The 16,739-nt window shown below is 44.5% G+C and overlaps 1 protein-coding gene across 2 annotated transcripts in view; it reads left to right on the forward strand.

Annotated features, from left to right (window-relative positions):
• Positions 1-16,739, forward strand: part of LOC110490878 (procollagen-lysine,2-oxoglutarate 5-dioxygenase 2) — a 124,828-nt gene that overhangs the window by 84,201 nt on the left and 23,888 nt on the right. For both annotated transcript variants that reach the window (XM_036945650.1, XM_036945652.1), the window contains exons 9-11: positions 4,990-5,115; positions 5,543-5,664; positions 7,393-7,497. In XM_036945650.1, the coding sequence (XP_036801545.1) occupies positions 4,990-5,115; positions 5,543-5,664; positions 7,393-7,497 (353 nt within the window). The remainder of the gene's footprint in view (positions 1-4,989; positions 5,116-5,542; positions 5,665-7,392; positions 7,498-16,739) is intronic.

Below are 16,739 nucleotides of genomic sequence, written 5' to 3' on the forward strand. Positions count from 1 at the left end.
AGAAACTGTCTCTATAGACATATCACTGACAAGAGTAACTGTCTCTATAGACATATCAGTGACAGGAGTAACTGTCTCTATAGACATATGAGTGACAGGAGTAACTGTCTCTATAGACATATCAGTGACAGGAGTAACTGTCTCTATATACATATCAGTGACAGGAGTAACTGTCTCTAAAGACATATCAGTGACAGGAGTAACTGTCTCTATAGACATATCAGTGACAGGAGTAACTGTCTCTATAGACATATCAGTGACAGGAGTAACTGTCTCTAAAGACATATCAGTGACAGGAGTAACTGTCTCTATAGACATATCAGTGACAGGAGTAACTGTCTCTATAGACATATCAGTGACAGGAGTAACTGTCTCTATAGACATATCAGTGACAGGAGTAACTGTCTTTATAGACATATCAGTGACAGGAGTAACTGTCTCTATAGACATATCAGTGACAGGAGTAACTGTCTCTAAAGACATATCAGTGACAGGAGTAACTGTCTCTATAGGCATATCAGTGACAGGAGTAACTGTCTCTATAGACATATCAGTGACAGGAGTAACTGTCTCTAAAGACATATCAGTGACAGGAGTAACTGTCTTTATAGACATATCAGTGACAGGAGGAGTAACTGTCTCTATAGACATATCAGTGACAGGAGTAACTGTTTCTATAGACATATCAGTGACAGGAGTAACTGTCTCTATAGACATATCAGTGACAGGAGTAACTGTCTCTATAGACATATCAGTGACAGGAGTAAGAACTGTTTGTTAGAATTTGTCTGTCCGTCCATCTGTCTGTCACTCTATTTTTCAGTTCTTGCGAGGATATAAACAAAGACATTTGGTGGAATGTTTAGAAGCCTGGATGGTAACGCAGAATATATCATCAGGTCAATGGAGGCTGCTGAGGGGAGGACAGCTCATTGTCACGGCTGGAATGGAGTCAATGGAATGTTATCATTCATGTGGTTTCCATGTGGTTTATACCATTCCATTGACTCCATTCCAGTCTTTACTATGAGCCGTCCTCCCCTCAGCAGCCTCCACTGGTTAAAGTACAGATCTTACCACCGCACTTACCCGACAACATACACTACCGGACAAACGTTTAAGAACACCTACTCATTCAATGTTTGTTTTTTTCTACATTCTTGAATAATAGTGAAGTCATCAAAACTATGAAATAACACCCATGGAGTCATTTAGTAACCAAAAAAGTGTTAAACAAATCTAAATATATTTCATATTTGAGATTCTTCAAAGTAGCCACCCTTTGCCTTGATGACAGCATTCTCTCAACCAGCTTCATGACGTAGTCACCTGGAATGCATTTCATTTATCAGGTGTGCCTTCTTAAAAGTTAATTTATGGAATATTTTTCCTTCTTAATGCGTTTAGCCAATCATTTGTTTTGTGACAAGGAAGTAGTGGTATACAGAAGATATCCCTATTTGGTAAAAGACCAAGTCCATAATATGGCAAGAACAGCGCAAAAAGCAAAGACAAACGACAGTCCATCATAAACTTTAAGACATGAAGGTTAATCAGTATGGAACATTTCATGATCTTTGCAGTGCAGTCCCAAAAACCATCAAGTGCTATGATGAAACTGGCTTTCATGAGGACTTCCACAGGAAAGGAAGACCCAGAGTAACCTCTACTGCAGAGGATAAGTTCATTAGAGTTACCAACCTCAGAAATTACAGCCCAGATAAATGCTTCACAGAGGTCAAGTAACAGACACATCTCAACATCAACTGTTCAGAGGAGACTGTGTGAATCAGGCATTCATGGTCAAATTGCTGCAAAAGAACGACTACTAAAGGACACCAATAAGAAGAAGAGACTTGCTCGGGCCAAGAAACACAAGCAATGGACATTAGACCAGTGGAAATCTGTCCTTTGGTCAGAGTCCAAATTGGAGATTTTTGGTTCCAACCGCCTTGTCTTTGTTTAACGCAGAGTAGGTGAACGGATGATCTCCGCATGTGTGGGACACTTAACCAGCATGTCTACCACAGCATTCTGCAGCGATACGCCATCCCACCTGTTTGCGCTTAGTGGGACTATCATTTGTTTTTCAACAGCACAATGACCCAACACATATCCAGGCTGTGTAAGGGCTATTTGACCAAGAAGGAGAGTGATGGAGTGCTGCATCAGATGACCTGGCCTCCACAATCCCCCGACCTCAACCAAATTGAGATGGTTTGGGATGAGTCGGACTGCAGAGTGAAGGAAAAGCAGACAACAAGTGCTCAGCATATGTGGGAACTCCTTCAACTGTTGGAAAAGCATTCCAGGTGAAGCTGGTTGAAAGAATGCCAAGAGTGTGCAAAGGTGTCATCAAGGCAAAGAGTGGCTATTTTGAAGAATCTCAAATCTAAAATATATTTAGATTTATTTTTAAACTGTTTAGGTGAATTTTATAGTTGTGATGCCTTCACTATTATTCTACAATGTAGAAAATAGTAAAACAAATAAAGAAAAATCCTTGAATGAGTAGGTGTTCTAAAACTTTAGACCGGTACTGTATACTGAATTCTGATGTCTTCAGAGAGGCTCTTTTCACATGCAGAGACTTCACTGTGAGGTATATGAATGGGATGGATTCACGATGTTTACTGTATCTGGAGTTAACGCCGTACAAGCCAAGCACGCTTTATAAAAGACATCTTTGTGAGAATGTCTAGAAGATGTCCTCGATGAACCCTCTTCCACCAGACTACCACTAAATACAAGGAACGGACAAGTCCTCGGGAAAAGCCTGCCTCTCATCTGGGCAGGATATTTATTGGATGCTGAGGGTGAGATGAGAGGCGCAGACATTTCTCACTGCTGTGCTATTCAGAAAAAGACTTGACTTACTGACTTACTGGACTATATTAGTCTGGGTGGAGGAAATTCAGACTTACAGGACTATATTAGTCTGAGTGGAGGAAATTCAGACTTACTAGACTATATTAGTCTGAGTGGAGGGAATTCAGACTTACAGGACTATATTAGTCTGAGTGGAGGGAATTCAGACTTACAGGACTGTGGGGAAAAGGCATCCAAGAGCTCAACTTCCAACAGAGAGGGATGGTTCAGGAACACTGGGCCTGCTGTGTCCTGCTTGTTTGTGAGGAAAAGGTGTGAGGGAGAGAGAGAGAGAGAGTATGTCTTGCCTGTTTAAGGGATACGGGTCAGCCTGGGTCATTGCCGGTCCTCTTGCTATGTATACTGTGGTTTTGGGAGAGGGCCTAGGTCCTGCCAGCACACAGACATGTTGTTGCTGCTCTCTCTCTCTCTCCCCCCTCTCTCTCTCTCTCTCTCTCTCCCCTTTTCTCTCTCTCTCTCTCTCTCTCTCTCGCTCTCTCTCTCTCCCCCCCGCTCTCTCACCCCCTCTCTCTCTCTCTTTCTCTCTCTCTCTCTCCCCTCTCTCTCTCTCTCTCTCCGCCTCTCTCTCTCTCCCCCTCTCTCTCTCTCTCTGCCTCTCTCTCTCTCCCCCCCTCTCTCTCACCCCCCCTCTCTCTCTCTCTCTCTCTCTCTCCCCCCCCCCTCTCTCTCTCTCTCTCTCTCCCCCCCTCTCTCTCTCTCTTTCCCCTTTTCTCTCTCTCTCTCTCTCTCCGCCCCGCTCTCTCTCTCACCCCCCCTCTCTCTCTCTTTCTCTCTCTCTCTCCCCCCCTCTCTCTCTCCCCCCCCCCCCCCCTCTCTCTCTCTCTCTCTCTCTCTCTCTCTCCCCCTCTCTCTCTCTCTCTGTCTCTCTCTCTCTCTCACTCTCTTTCTGTCCTCCCTGCCGGTAACAATTTAAGGGACCTCTGGCTTGATCCCTGGGTGACCCTTCCATGCTTGAAAGTTCTGGAACTCTGAGCCGTCGCGGAACTCACAAATTAGATGGTTTCAACCGGGTCCCTTTTCATCCCAGGCCGGCTGACACAGGCCTGGTCTTTTAACATGGTCAAGAGGAGAGCTGTTTTGGTCTGGAGGCTCAGAGAGAGTCATGGGAAAGAACTCTCTCCTCTGTCTACTGTCTCTTCAGGGAGGGAACTGGTCTCATGACACCATTTTGTCCAGACATACTGTTTGGATCTGCACTCTTTGTTGCTGTTGGGTTTTTGTTTATGGTTTGTGACAGGTGTTGTTCACTTTTACAATTCATTTTGTTTTATGTTCATGAGGTATAGTTTTGGTGAGACATTAGTTCTTAATGTAAGATGTAATGAGGTCATACTAGCCAATATTTATTTATTTATTTAACCTTTATTTAACTAGGCAAGTCAGTTAAGGAAAAATTATTATTTACAATGACAGCCTACCCCGACCAAACCCTGCGGGACTCCCAATCACAGCCGGTTGTGATACAGGCTGGAATCGAACCAGGGCCTGTAGTGACGCCTCTAGTACTGCGATGCAGTTGCCTTTGACCCTTGTGCCACTCAGGAGCAAGAGTTCAAGGTTCAAGGTTAAGATCAAGATTAAGCATGAGCTAATTGAAATTGTTAGCCCTATGCTAACCTCGCCAGGTGGCAGTGATTATTTCCTGTAACAAATTCCTCATTAGCCTATCAAAGATCTTAAAATAGGATTTTCTTAAAATAGGTCAACCTCCAAATTCAACGTTTACACGTGTCCCTCTGGAGGCTGAGTTGACCTATTTTAAGAAATGCCATTGGTTTGTGGAGAAAAAGGTTTTTTCATAGGCTAATGAGGAATTTGTTACAGGAAATAATCACAGCCACCTGCTGAGGTTAGCATAGGGCTAACATGTGCCAGGTTATCTGATGGGACCAGCTACAATGTAGCGTTCTCTCACGTGACACTACATCAATGATTTTAATTGGCTGATCTGACGCTTATAATTAACCTTGAACTTAAACGAATGTTTTCAGGTGTGGCACCAAAGGAACGAGTTATTCAAAACATCTTTCCATATCTGCAACGTTTCATTTAAGTTTTGTTTAATAAAAGTTGTTAAAAATGTTTGTTTTTTTTAAACAGGAGTATCCGACTGTTATGGTTGGAGTGTTCATCGAACAGCCCACTCCTTTCCTCTCTCAATTCTTCCAGAGACTTGTGACCCTCGACTACCCCAAAGATAAACTCAACGTCTTCGTTCATAACAATGTGAGTAACTGCAGCTGGACCTTGGCTCTGGATAAACTCAATTATGGACAAGACACAGCTCCTAATCCATCAACCATGTACTCTCCTGTCTCTCAGCTGTCTAATATAATATTAGTAATAACTATGTGTCTCTCTCTCTGTTTCTCTCTTTCTCTCTCTGTCTCTATCTCTCAATTCATTTTTTTTTCTTCCTCAAATGAAGGGCTTTATTGGCATGGGAAACATATGTTAACATTGTCAAAGCAAGTGAAGTAGATAATAAACACAAGTGAAATAAACAATACAAATGAACAGTAAACATTACACTCACAAAAGGTCTCTCTCTGTTTCTCTCTCACCCTCTTTCACCCTCGCTCACCCACTTTCACCCTCTCTCACCTTCTTTCACCCTCTTTCACCCTCTCTCACCCTCTTTCTCTCTCTTCAGGAGGTTTACCATGAGAGACACATCCAGAGGTTTTGGGAGGAGAGTAAAGATGTGTTTAACAGCTTCAAGGTTGTGGGTCCGGAGGAGAACTTGAGCCAAGGACAGGCCAGAAACATGGGCATGTACGTACAGTACGCTACCAGACCTGTGTGTGTGTGTGTGTGTGTGTGTGTGTGTGTGTGTGTGTGTGTGTGTGTGTGTGTGATGATTCCTCTAGCTGTGTGTGTCCCCCCCCATTATATAATTTCACAGAGACATTTTTCATCTCAGACTTGTTATTTGATGAACAAAACAGTCTGAATATGAATGAATAACAAACATTACCGCTTACCATGAAAGGCTCCAGAGCAATTAGATTTAAGTAATCATCAAAGTAAATATGCAAATCAAGAAGCTCAGTCACTCTGATGTTGAGTTGGATACGGAAGCTCGGTCACTCTGATGTTGAGTTGGAAACGGAAGCTCGGTCACTCTGATGTTGAGTTGGAAACGGAAGCTCGGGTAACTCTGATGTTGAGTTGGAAACGGAAGCTCGGGTCACTCTGATGTTGAGTTGGAAACGGAAGCTCAGTCACTCTGATGTTGAGTTGCAAACGGAAGCTCAGTCACTCTGATGTTGAGTTGGAAACGGAAGCTCAGTCACTCTGATGTTGAGTTGGAAACGAAAGCTCAGTCACTCTGATGTTGAGTTGTAAACGGAAGCTCAGTCACTCTGATGTTGAGTTGGAAACGGAAGCTCAGTCACTCTGATGTTGAGTTGGAAACGGAAGCTCGGTCACTCTGATGTTGAGTTGGAAACGGAAGCTCAGTCACTCTGATGTTGAGTTGGAAGGGAAGCTCAGGTCACTCTGAGGTTGAGTTGGAAACGGAAGCTCAGTCACTCTGATGTTGAGTTGGAAACGGAAGCTCAGTCACTCTGATGTTGAGTTGCAAACGGAAGCTCAGTCACTCTGATGTTGAGTTGGAAACGGAAACTCAGTCACTCTGATGTTGAGTTGGAAACGGAAGCTCAGTCACTCTGATGTTGAGTTGGAAACGGAAGCTCGGTCACTCTGATGTTGAGTTGGATACGGAAGCTCGGTCACTCTGATGTTGAGTTGGAAACGAAAGCTCGGTCACTCTGATGTTGAGTTGGAAACGGAAGCTCGGTCACTCTGATGTTGAGTTGGAAACGGAAGCTCGGTCACTCTGATGTTGAGTTGGAAACGGAAGCTCAGTCACTCTGATGTTGAGTTGGAAACGGAAGCTCGGGTCACTCTGATGTTGAGTTTGAAACGGAAGCTCAGTCACTCTGATGTTGAGTTGGAAACGGAAGCTCAGTCACTCTGATGTTGAGTTGGAAACGGTGTCCAAATAGGAGCACCTACATATAAGGGTTTTGTATTGGTGTCAAAAGATTTAAAATATATTCAGGTAGAAAAAAAAGATATATCTGTCAAATGTTTAGCCTGAAACAGATCTACAGTTTGTTTTGGCTAAAAAAAATGTTTTAGCCAAGGAGACAATTTAGACAGGAAACCCACTGAACACACCACGTCATTCATAACTAAACCCACTGAACACCACCACTAACTAACAGGCTCATTGAGAACTAACTAACAGGCTCATTGAGACCTAACTAACAGGCTCATTGAGACCTAACTAACAGGCTCATTGAGAACTATCTCTCTGTAGCATAGAATTAGCAGAGAGTAGTGTTTTACTTAGGATCTAATAATTCGCTATCTTGCAAATGACGATTTCTGTCAAAGTATGTGCTTGGTAGCGCGTCAGGCTACCATCATGTTGTCAGTCGAATTGATCAATAATGATTGATTAGATGTTTTGTTTCCTCCATTTCTTTAAACCAGGGGGCTGTGTCGTAAGGACCCAGGCTGTGACTTCTACCTCAGTATGGATACTGACGTGATGCTCACCAACAGACAGACCCTGAAGATCCTCATAGAGCAGAACAGGTATGGTATTGTTAAGGGTTTGGGTTTGATCAGGCCGTTTGAACAGAACAGGTATGGTATTGTTAGGGTTAAGGGTTTGAGTTTGATCAGGCCGTTTGAACAGGTATGGTATTGTTAGGGTTAAGGGTTTGAGTTTGATCAGGCCGTTTGAACAGGTATGGTATTGTTAGGGTTTGGGTTTGATCAGGCCATTTGAACAGAACAGGTATGTTATTGTTAAGGGTTAAGGTTTGATCAGGCCATTTGAACCGGTATGGTATGGTTAGGGTTTGGGTTTGATCAGGCCGTTTGAACAGAACAGGTATGATGTCTTTATAGTGTTGCGGCTGTTTCTACTCAGGGGAATTGTCTTATAGGCAGAAGCCCAATGATCTAACATGCATGCACAGTGTTTGCATACTTGTTATGGGGTGTATAAGGAACAGGGACTCTTATTGTGTTAATGCTGCTGGCCATAAGGAACAGTGACTCTTATTGTGTTAAAGCTGCTGGCCATAAGGAACAGGGACTCTTATTGTGTTAATGCTGCTGGCCAAAAGGAACAGTGACTCTTATTGTGTTAAAGCTGCTGGCCAAAAGGAACAGGGACTCTTATTGTGTTAATGCTGCTGGCCATAAGGAACAGGGACTCTTATTGTGTTAATGGATTTTTTTTCATTTTGTCTGTCATAGTTGAAGTGTACCTATGATGACAATTACAGGCCTCTCATCTTTTTAAGTGGGAGAACGTGCACAATTGGTGGCTGACAAAAATACTTTTTTGCCCCACTTTAAACAGCGTTATGGTAATCTGGCCACATCGTCTCCCATGAGCTTCCCCAAGTTGTGACAAACGGACCAGTTCGTAGCTGGATTCTTCACCCATCTTTTATACTTTTCTCCGGAACTTGAAATTTGTTCCTACCTCAAGTTCTGTGAGGTGGAAGGATTTCCTTTGTCCTCAATGAAAATGTACTCTCTCTATACTGTGTGGCAGGGTCTTCTCAGGAATTTACGACCTCTGACCACAGCAGCCTAGTTGAAGGAGGCAAGGGGGGAGGCAGGGAGAGGGGGATGGGGTTGCTAAACCCAAAGAGGCCAACGTCATGACACAGTCTATGCCTGTTTTATGCAGTCTATGTCTGATTTATACAGTCTATGTCTGTTTTATACAGTCTATGCCAGTTTTTTCTCTCTTTTCCCTCCTCTTGATTTTTCAAGTGTTGTCTCTTTAAACCAGATGTCTTTGTGGTGGTGGCAGACCTGTGACAGAATGGAGCCCTGGTTTGAGTCCCAAATGGCACTCTAATCCCTATAGCTCTGTAGGTCCTGGTCAAAATGTAGGGCATGACATAGGGAATAGGGTGCTATTTAAGACTTAACCCTGGAGGCCCGAAGAGAAAGCCCTCTGGGTTATTTAAAGAGGCCATGGGAACTCTCCAATCTGTCTACAATCCTGGACATTCAGTATTTCCTTGTCGTCCATCCCATTTCCTGCATTGTATCCATATTGTAGATGAACGCTGTAATTTATGGTAATGCAACCTATATAAGTTGTTTTCCCTCGGGAATCACGATAGCTCCGTTCTTCGTGATGTTCGTGGCTTTAAAAATATAGTGTTTGAGCTCCAACAGCGGGGATGTGTGTCTATGTCTCACGCACATTTAAATTCAAACTCACACCGAGCAGCCTTGTGTCTTCCCACCACCATTTAGGAGCTGGCCCCTGTGTGAATTCAGCATATGTCTGGTTTACTGTAATATGACCCAGTGAGGTTCTGCTCTAGCTTTACCCACTTGGTAGCGGTCCTCCCGGGCCACTTTGGGTTGAGTTCTGAGCTGCAGGATGTCTGTTACACCACTAAGACACCCAGTATATCTGATTGCTGACTGGGAAATGACACCTAGTTATATCCTGTTTGGCAGAATTACACACTCTCTGTCTCTGTCTCCTCTCTGTCTCTCTCTGTCTCTCTCTCTCTCTTTCTCAGTTCAAGTAAAGAGCTTTATTGGCATGGGAAACATGTTTACATTGCCAAATCAAGTGAAATGGATAAACAAAATTAAAATAAACAATAAAAACTGAACAGTAAATATTGTACTCACACAAGTTTCAAAAGAATAAAGACATTATTTGGTGATTTACGTTGTACTTGGAGGATATTTTTGCAAACTTCTGTATGCATTCTCAAATAGGTGTTTGTCCTATTTTGTGAATTCTTGCTTGGTGAGCGGACCCTAGACCTCACAACCATAAAGGGCAATTGGTTCTATAACTGATTCAAGCTTTTCTAGCCAGATCCTAATTCGTATGTCGAATTTGATGTTGCTTTTGATGGCATAGAATGCCCCTCTTACCTTGACTCTCAGATCGTTCACAGCTTTGTGGAAGTTACCTGTGGCGCTGATGTTTAGGCCAAGGTATGTATTGTTTCTTGTGTGCTCTATGGCAATGGTGTCTAGATGGAATGTGTAGTTGTGGTCCTGGCAACTGAACCTTTTTTGGGATACCATTATTTTGGTCTTACTGAGATTCACTGTCAGGGCCCAAGTCTGTCAGAATCTGTGCAGAACATCTAGGTGCTGCTGTAGGCCCTCCTTGGTTGGGGACAGAAGAACCAGATCATCAGCAAACAGGAGACATTTGACTTCAGATTCTAGTAGGGTGAGGCCGGGTGCTGCAGACTGTTCCAGTGCCCGCGCCAATTCGTTGATATATAGGTTGAAGAGGGTGGGACTTGGGTCTCCCGGGTGGCGCAGTGGTTAAGGGCGCTGTACTGCAGCGCCCAGGCTCTGTCGTAACCGGCCGTGACCGGGAGGTCCGTGGGGGCGACGCACAATTGGCCTGGCGTCGTCCGGATTAGGGAGGGGTTGGCCGGTAGGGATATCCTTGTCTCATAGCGCACCAGCGACTACTGTGGCGGGCCGGACACAGTGCGCGCTGACCAAGGTCGCCAGGTGTTTCCTCCGACACATTGGTGGCGCTGGCTTCCGCTGTGTTAAGAAAAAAAAAAATTCAACAACAACTAAAAAAAGGAAAAAAAGAAGAGGGTGGGGCTTAAGCTCTCACCCCACGGCCCAGTGGAAAGAAATTTGTGTGATTTTTGCCAATTTTATTTGTGTAATGTTTGTATTTTTTCCTCCAAGCTTTTTTGAAGTTTAACAAATCAAATCAAATCAGATGTATTTGTCACATGCGCCAAATACAACAGGTGTTGTTGGAGTTGTGCCTGGCCATGCAGTCATGAGTGAACAGGGAGTACAGGAGAAGACATGAGAGGACTGAGCACATGCCCCTGTGTTGATGTGTTGTTACCTACCCTTACCACCTGGGGGCGGCCCATCATGAAGTCTAGCATCCAGTTACAGAGGGAGGTGTTTAGTCCCAGGGTCCTTAGCTGAGTGATGAGATTTGAGGGCACTATAGTGTTGAATGTTGAGCTGTAGTCAATGAATAGCATTCTCACAAAGGTGTTCATTTTGTCAAGGTGGGAAAGGGCAGTGTGGAGTGCAATAGAGATGAATTAATCTGTGGATCTCTTAGTGTGGTATGGAAATTGGAGTGGGTCTAAGGTTTCTGGGATAATTGTGTTTATTTGAGCCAGTTTTTCAAAGCATTTCATGGCTACAGAAGTGAGTGCTACGGGTCGGTAGTTATTTAGGCAGGTTACCTTAGTGTTCTTGGGCACAGGCACTATGGTGGTCTGCTTGAAACATGTTGGTATTACAGACTCAGACAGGGAGAGGTTGAAAATGTCAGTGACGACACTTGCCAGTTGGTTCAGCGCATGCTTGGAGCACACGTCCTGGTAATCCATCTGGCCGAGCGGCCTTTTGACCTGTTTAAAGGTCTTACTCACATCGGCTGCGGAGAACGTGATCACACAGTCATCCGAAACAGCTGGTGCTCTGATGCATGTTTCAGTGTTACTTGCCTCGAAGCAAGCATAGAAGTTATTTAGCTCCTCTGGTAGGCTCGTGTCACTGGGCAATTCTCGGCTGTGCTTCCCTTCGTAGTCTGTAATAGTTTGCAAGCCCTGCCACATCCGACGAGCGTTGGAGCCGGTGTAGTACGATTCAATCTTATTCCTGTACTGATGCTTTGCCTGTTTGATGGTTCGTCGGAGGGCATAGCGGGATTTGTTATAAGCTTCCGTGCGAATGTTGCCAGTAATCCATGGCTTCTGGTTGGGGTATGTACGTACAGTCACTGTGGGGACGACATCCTTGATGTACTTATTGATAAAGCCAGTGACTGATGTGGTGTTCTCCTCAATGCCATCGGAAGAATCCCCGGAACATATTACAGTCTGTGATAGCAAAGCAATCGTGTAGTTTAGCATCTGCTACATCTGACCACTTTTTTCATTGGCCGAGTCACTGGTGCTTCCTGCTATAATTTTAGCTTGTTAACAGAAATCAGGAGGATGGAGTTATGGTCAGATTTGTCAAATGCAGGGCGAGGGAGAGTTTTGTACGTGTCTCTGTGTGTGGAGTAAAGGTAGTCCAGAATTTTGTTTCCCTCTGGTTAGACATTTAACATGCTGATAGAAATTCAGTAGAACTGATTTAAGATTCCTTGCATGAAAGCCCCCGCCCACTAGGAGCACCTCCTCTGGATGAGCGTTTTCCTGTTTTTTTGGTGGAATACAGCTAATTTAATGCAGACAGCTATGAAAAATACAGATTAAATCTCTCTTGGTAGATGGTGCAGTCTACAGCTTATCATGAAGCGAGCAAAACCTTGAGACTTCCTTAGATATCGTGCACCAGCTGTTGTTTACATAAATACATAGGCCCCCGTCCCGTGTCTTACCAGAGGCTGCTGTTCTGTCTTGCCGATAGTGTAAAACCCGCCAGCTGTATGTTCTTAATGTCGTCATTCAGCCATGACTCGGTGAAACATAAGATATTACAGTTTTTAATATTCCGTTGGTAGGATATACCTGCTTTCAGTTCGTCCCATTTATTTGACAGCGATTGAACGTTAGCTAGCAGAACAGAGGGCAGATTAGCCACTCGATGCCTGATCCTCGCAAGGCACCCAGATCTTTTGCCTCGAAATCTCAGTTTCCTTCTCCAGTAAATCACGGGGATTGGGTCCTGGCTGGGTGTCGTGCAGTAGTCTTAGTCACGGGGATTAGGTCCTGGCTGGGTGTCGTGCAGTAGTGTTAGTCACGGGGATTGGGTCCTGGCTGGGTGTCGTGCAGTAGTCTTAGTCACGGGGATTAGGTCCTGGCTGGGTGTCGTGCAGTAGTCTTAGTCACGGGGATTGGGTCCTGGCTGGGTGTCGTGCAGTAGTCTTAGTCACGGGGATTGGGTCCTGGCTGGGTGTCGTGCAGTAGTCTTAGTCACGGGGATTGGGTCCTGGCTGGGTGTCGTGCAGTAGTCTTAGTCACGGGGATTGGGTCCTGGCTGGGTGTCGTGCAGTAGTCTAAGTCACGGGGATTGGGTCCTGGCTGGGTGTCGTGCAGTAGTCTTAGTCACGGGGATTGGGTCCTGGCTGGGTGTCGTGCAGTAGTCTTAGTCACGGGGATTGGGTCCTGGCTGGGTGTCGTGCAGTAGTCTTAGTCACGGGGATTGGGTCCTGGCTGGGTGTCGTGCAGTAGTCTTAGTCACGGGGATTGGGTCCTGGCTGGGTGTCGTGCAGTAGTCTTAGTCACGGGGATTGGGTCCTGGCTGGGTGTCGTGCAGTAGTCTTAGTCACGGGGATTGGGTCCTGGCTGGGTGTCGTGCAGTAGTCTTAGTCACGGGGATTGGGTCCTGGCTGGGTGTCGTGCAGTAGTCTTAGTCACGGGGATTGGGTCCTGGCTGGGTGTCGTGCAGTAGTCTTAGTCACGGGGATTGGGTCCTGGCTGGGTGTCGTGCAGTAGTCTTAGTCACGGGGATTGGGTCCTGGCTGGGTGTCGTGCAGTAGTCTTAGTCACGGGGATTGGGTCCTGGCTGGGTGTCGTGCAGTAGTCTTAGTCACGGGGATTGGGTCCTGGCTGGGTGTCGTGCAGTAGTCTTAGTCACGGGGATTGGGTCCTGGCTGGGTGTCGTGCAGTAGTCTTAGTCACGGGGATTGGGTCCTGGCTGGGTGTCGTGCAGTAGTCTTAGTCACGGGGATTGGGTCCTGGCTGGGTGTCGTGCAGTAGTCTTAGTCACGGGGATTGGGTCCTGGCTGGGTGTCGTGCAGTAGTCTTAGTCACGGGGATTGGGTCCTGGCTGGGTGTCGTGCAGTAGTCTTAGTCACGGGGATTGGGTCCTGGCTGGGTGTCGTGCAGTAGTCTTAGTCACGGGGATTGGGTCCTGGCTGGGTGTCGTGCAGTAGTCTTAGTCACGGGGATTGGGTCCTGGCTGGGTGTCGTGCCCGACTCATTGAAGAAGAACTCTTCGTCCAATTTGAGGTGTTTTTGTTTTTGTTTGTTTGTCCATTAGGGTGTGCATACGTGGTCTGTCGTACGGTAATTTGTTTAAAAAAAACAATTTGACATTTGCTCAGTACATTGTTTGCACTGAGGAAATGTAGAAGTCTGCTGTTAATTATAATGCAGAGTATTTTTCCAAGGTTGCTGTTGACTCATATCCCATGGTAGATATTGGGGTCAAATTTGTCTCCACTTTTGTGAATATGGGTTGTCAGTCCTTGGTTCCAAATATTGAGGAAGATGCCAGAGCTGAGGATGATGTTTAAGTTTAGCCATTTTGAATTTGTGGTCTGTATATTTTTGTTATTTCATTGAGGATACCATCAACACCACAGGTCTTTTGGGGTTGGAGGGTTTTTATTTTGTCTTGTAACTCATTCAATGTAATTGGAGAATCCAGTGGGTTCTGGTAATCTTTAATAGTTGATTCAAAGATTTGTATTTGATCATGTATATGTTTTTGCTGCTTGTTCTTTGTTAAAGAGACAAAAAGATTGGAGAAGTGGTTTATCCACACATCTCCGTTTTGGATAGATAACTATTTGTGTTGTTTGTTTAGTGTGTTCCAAGTGGTTAGATTCTATTCAATTACATTGAGCTGATTTCTGACGTGCTGTTCCTTCTTTTTCCGTAGTGTATTCTGTGTTGTTTTAGTGATTCACCATAGTGAATGTGTGTGTGGACTCAGGTTTTCTGGGTCTCTATGTTTTTGGTTGGATAGGTTTTGCAATTTCATTTTTAGGTTTTTGCATTCTTCTTCAAATCATTTGTCATTGTTGTTCATTTTCTTAGGTTGTCTGATTTGCAATTTTTAGATTTGATAGGGAAGCTGAGAAGTCAAATATAGTCTTAGGCTTTATACTGCAAAGTTTACACTACACTATTACAGTGAAGAGGTGATGGTGAGGTGGGTGAAGATGAAGGTGGGGTGAAGATGGGGTGAAGGTGAAGTGTAGGTGAAGGTGGGGTGAAGGTGAAGGTGGGGTGAAGATGGGTGAAGGTGAAGTGTAGGTGAGGTGAAGTGAAGGTGAAGGGGGTTGAAGGTGGGGTGAAGGTGGGGTGAAGATGAAGTGAAGGTGAAGTGTAGGTGAAGGTGGGGTGAAGGCGGGGTGAAGGTGAAGGCGGCAGGTAGCCTAGTGGTTAGAGTGTTTGACTTCAAATCAAATCAAAGTTTATTTGTCACGTGCGCCGAATACAACAGGTGTAAACCTTACAGTGAAATGCTTACTTACCGGCTCTAACCAATGGTGTGGAAAAAAAGGTGTGTGTGTGTGTGTGGGTAAGTAAAGAAACAAAACAACAGTAAAAAGACATTTGAAAAAAGAGTAGCAAAGCTATATACAGACACCTGTTAGTCAGGCTGATTGAGGTAGTATGTACATGTAGGTATGGTTAAATTGACTATGCATATATGATGAACAGAGAGTAGCAGTAGCGTAAAAGAGGGGTTGGTGGGTGGTGGGACACAATGCAGATAGCCCGGTTAGCCAATGTGCGGGAGCACTGGTTGGTCGGGCCAATTGAGGTAGTATGTACATGAATGCATAGTTAAAGTGACTATGCATATATGATAAACAGAGAGTAGCAGCAGCGTAAAAGAGGGGTTGGGGGGGTGGAACACAATGCAAATAGTCCAGGTAACCACCTGTTCAGGAGTCTTATGGCTTGGGGGTAAAAACTGTTGAGAAGCCTTTTTGTCCTGGACTTGGCACTCCGGTACCGCTTGCCATGCGGTAGTAGAGAGAACAGTCTATGACTGGGGTGGCTGGGGTCTTTGTAACTGAAAGGATGCAAGATCAAATCCGCAAGCTGATAAGGTAACAATCTGTTGATCTGAACAAGGCAGTTAATCCACTGTTCCTAGACTGTCATTGAAAATAAGAATTTGTTCTGAACTGACTTATCTAGTTAAATTTAAAAAATTACAGTGAAATGTTTTCTCCAGGAAGTTGTCCAAAAGGGTTTGAATGTGTTGTTGCCTAATTGTTTTTTTTGTAGGTTTCCACACTACTTTCCTTCCATCTACAGCATTTCTTAAAATTGTTCAGATCCTTTGGCTTTGATGATTGAGTTATAGCTCTGTTCAGGGAGACTGGGGTTTTGCTGTCATCTGATAGGGGTGTTAGTGGGCTGACTGTGAATGGTCTAAGAGGCTCTGGGTTGAGATCAGTGATAAAATAATCAAACTTATAACTGGTGTTGGGGAATAATCAGAATTGGTTGGTAACATAGGTAAGATGTTTTACATTCATCATATGTTTGTAAGTTACTTCTCATCAGAATGTTATTTTTGTATAATACTGTGGCAGGGTTGCACTATCTGTTCTATGTCAAGACTAAGTTGCTTGAGCCGGCGAGAGGGGAGAGGTCAAGCGTGTATCTCTTGGCTCCACAATGTCTGTGTGCCAGTCAGTGTGTCTCTGTGATCTTGTCAAGATAGGATGGATTTGATATATGCCTGTTGATATGGAGGATTGGTTTATGGTTCTGAGTTTGAGAAAATAACATAGTTTAGGAGACAAAGCTGAACGATGAATTATGCCGATGCGGTCTTATCCTGTGTGTGTCTTTGCTATAAAGGATCTCAGTTGAAATGTGGGAGGGACTCTCAGAGAATTCATTGATAGACACTGAATTGATCTGAGAGTCACAGGGTTGTGATAGAGCTCATATAATTAAAGATGGACTTTGTGATAACTAACTCTGACTTGTGTGTGGTTTGCTCTCATGATTTGGTAAATAGAGGAAATTTCCACGACACTGGCAAGGGATGAGCTATAGGTGTACCTACCAAATGAGTCCCCTCGAAGCCTACCATTGACTATGTACAGACCCAGCGTGCGACATAACTGC

Source organism: Oncorhynchus mykiss, chromosome 15 (genome assembly GCF_013265735.2).
Source record: "Oncorhynchus mykiss isolate Arlee chromosome 15, USDA_OmykA_1.1, whole genome shotgun sequence".
Taxonomy (NCBI): Eukaryota; Metazoa; Chordata; class Actinopteri; order Salmoniformes; family Salmonidae; genus Oncorhynchus; species Oncorhynchus mykiss.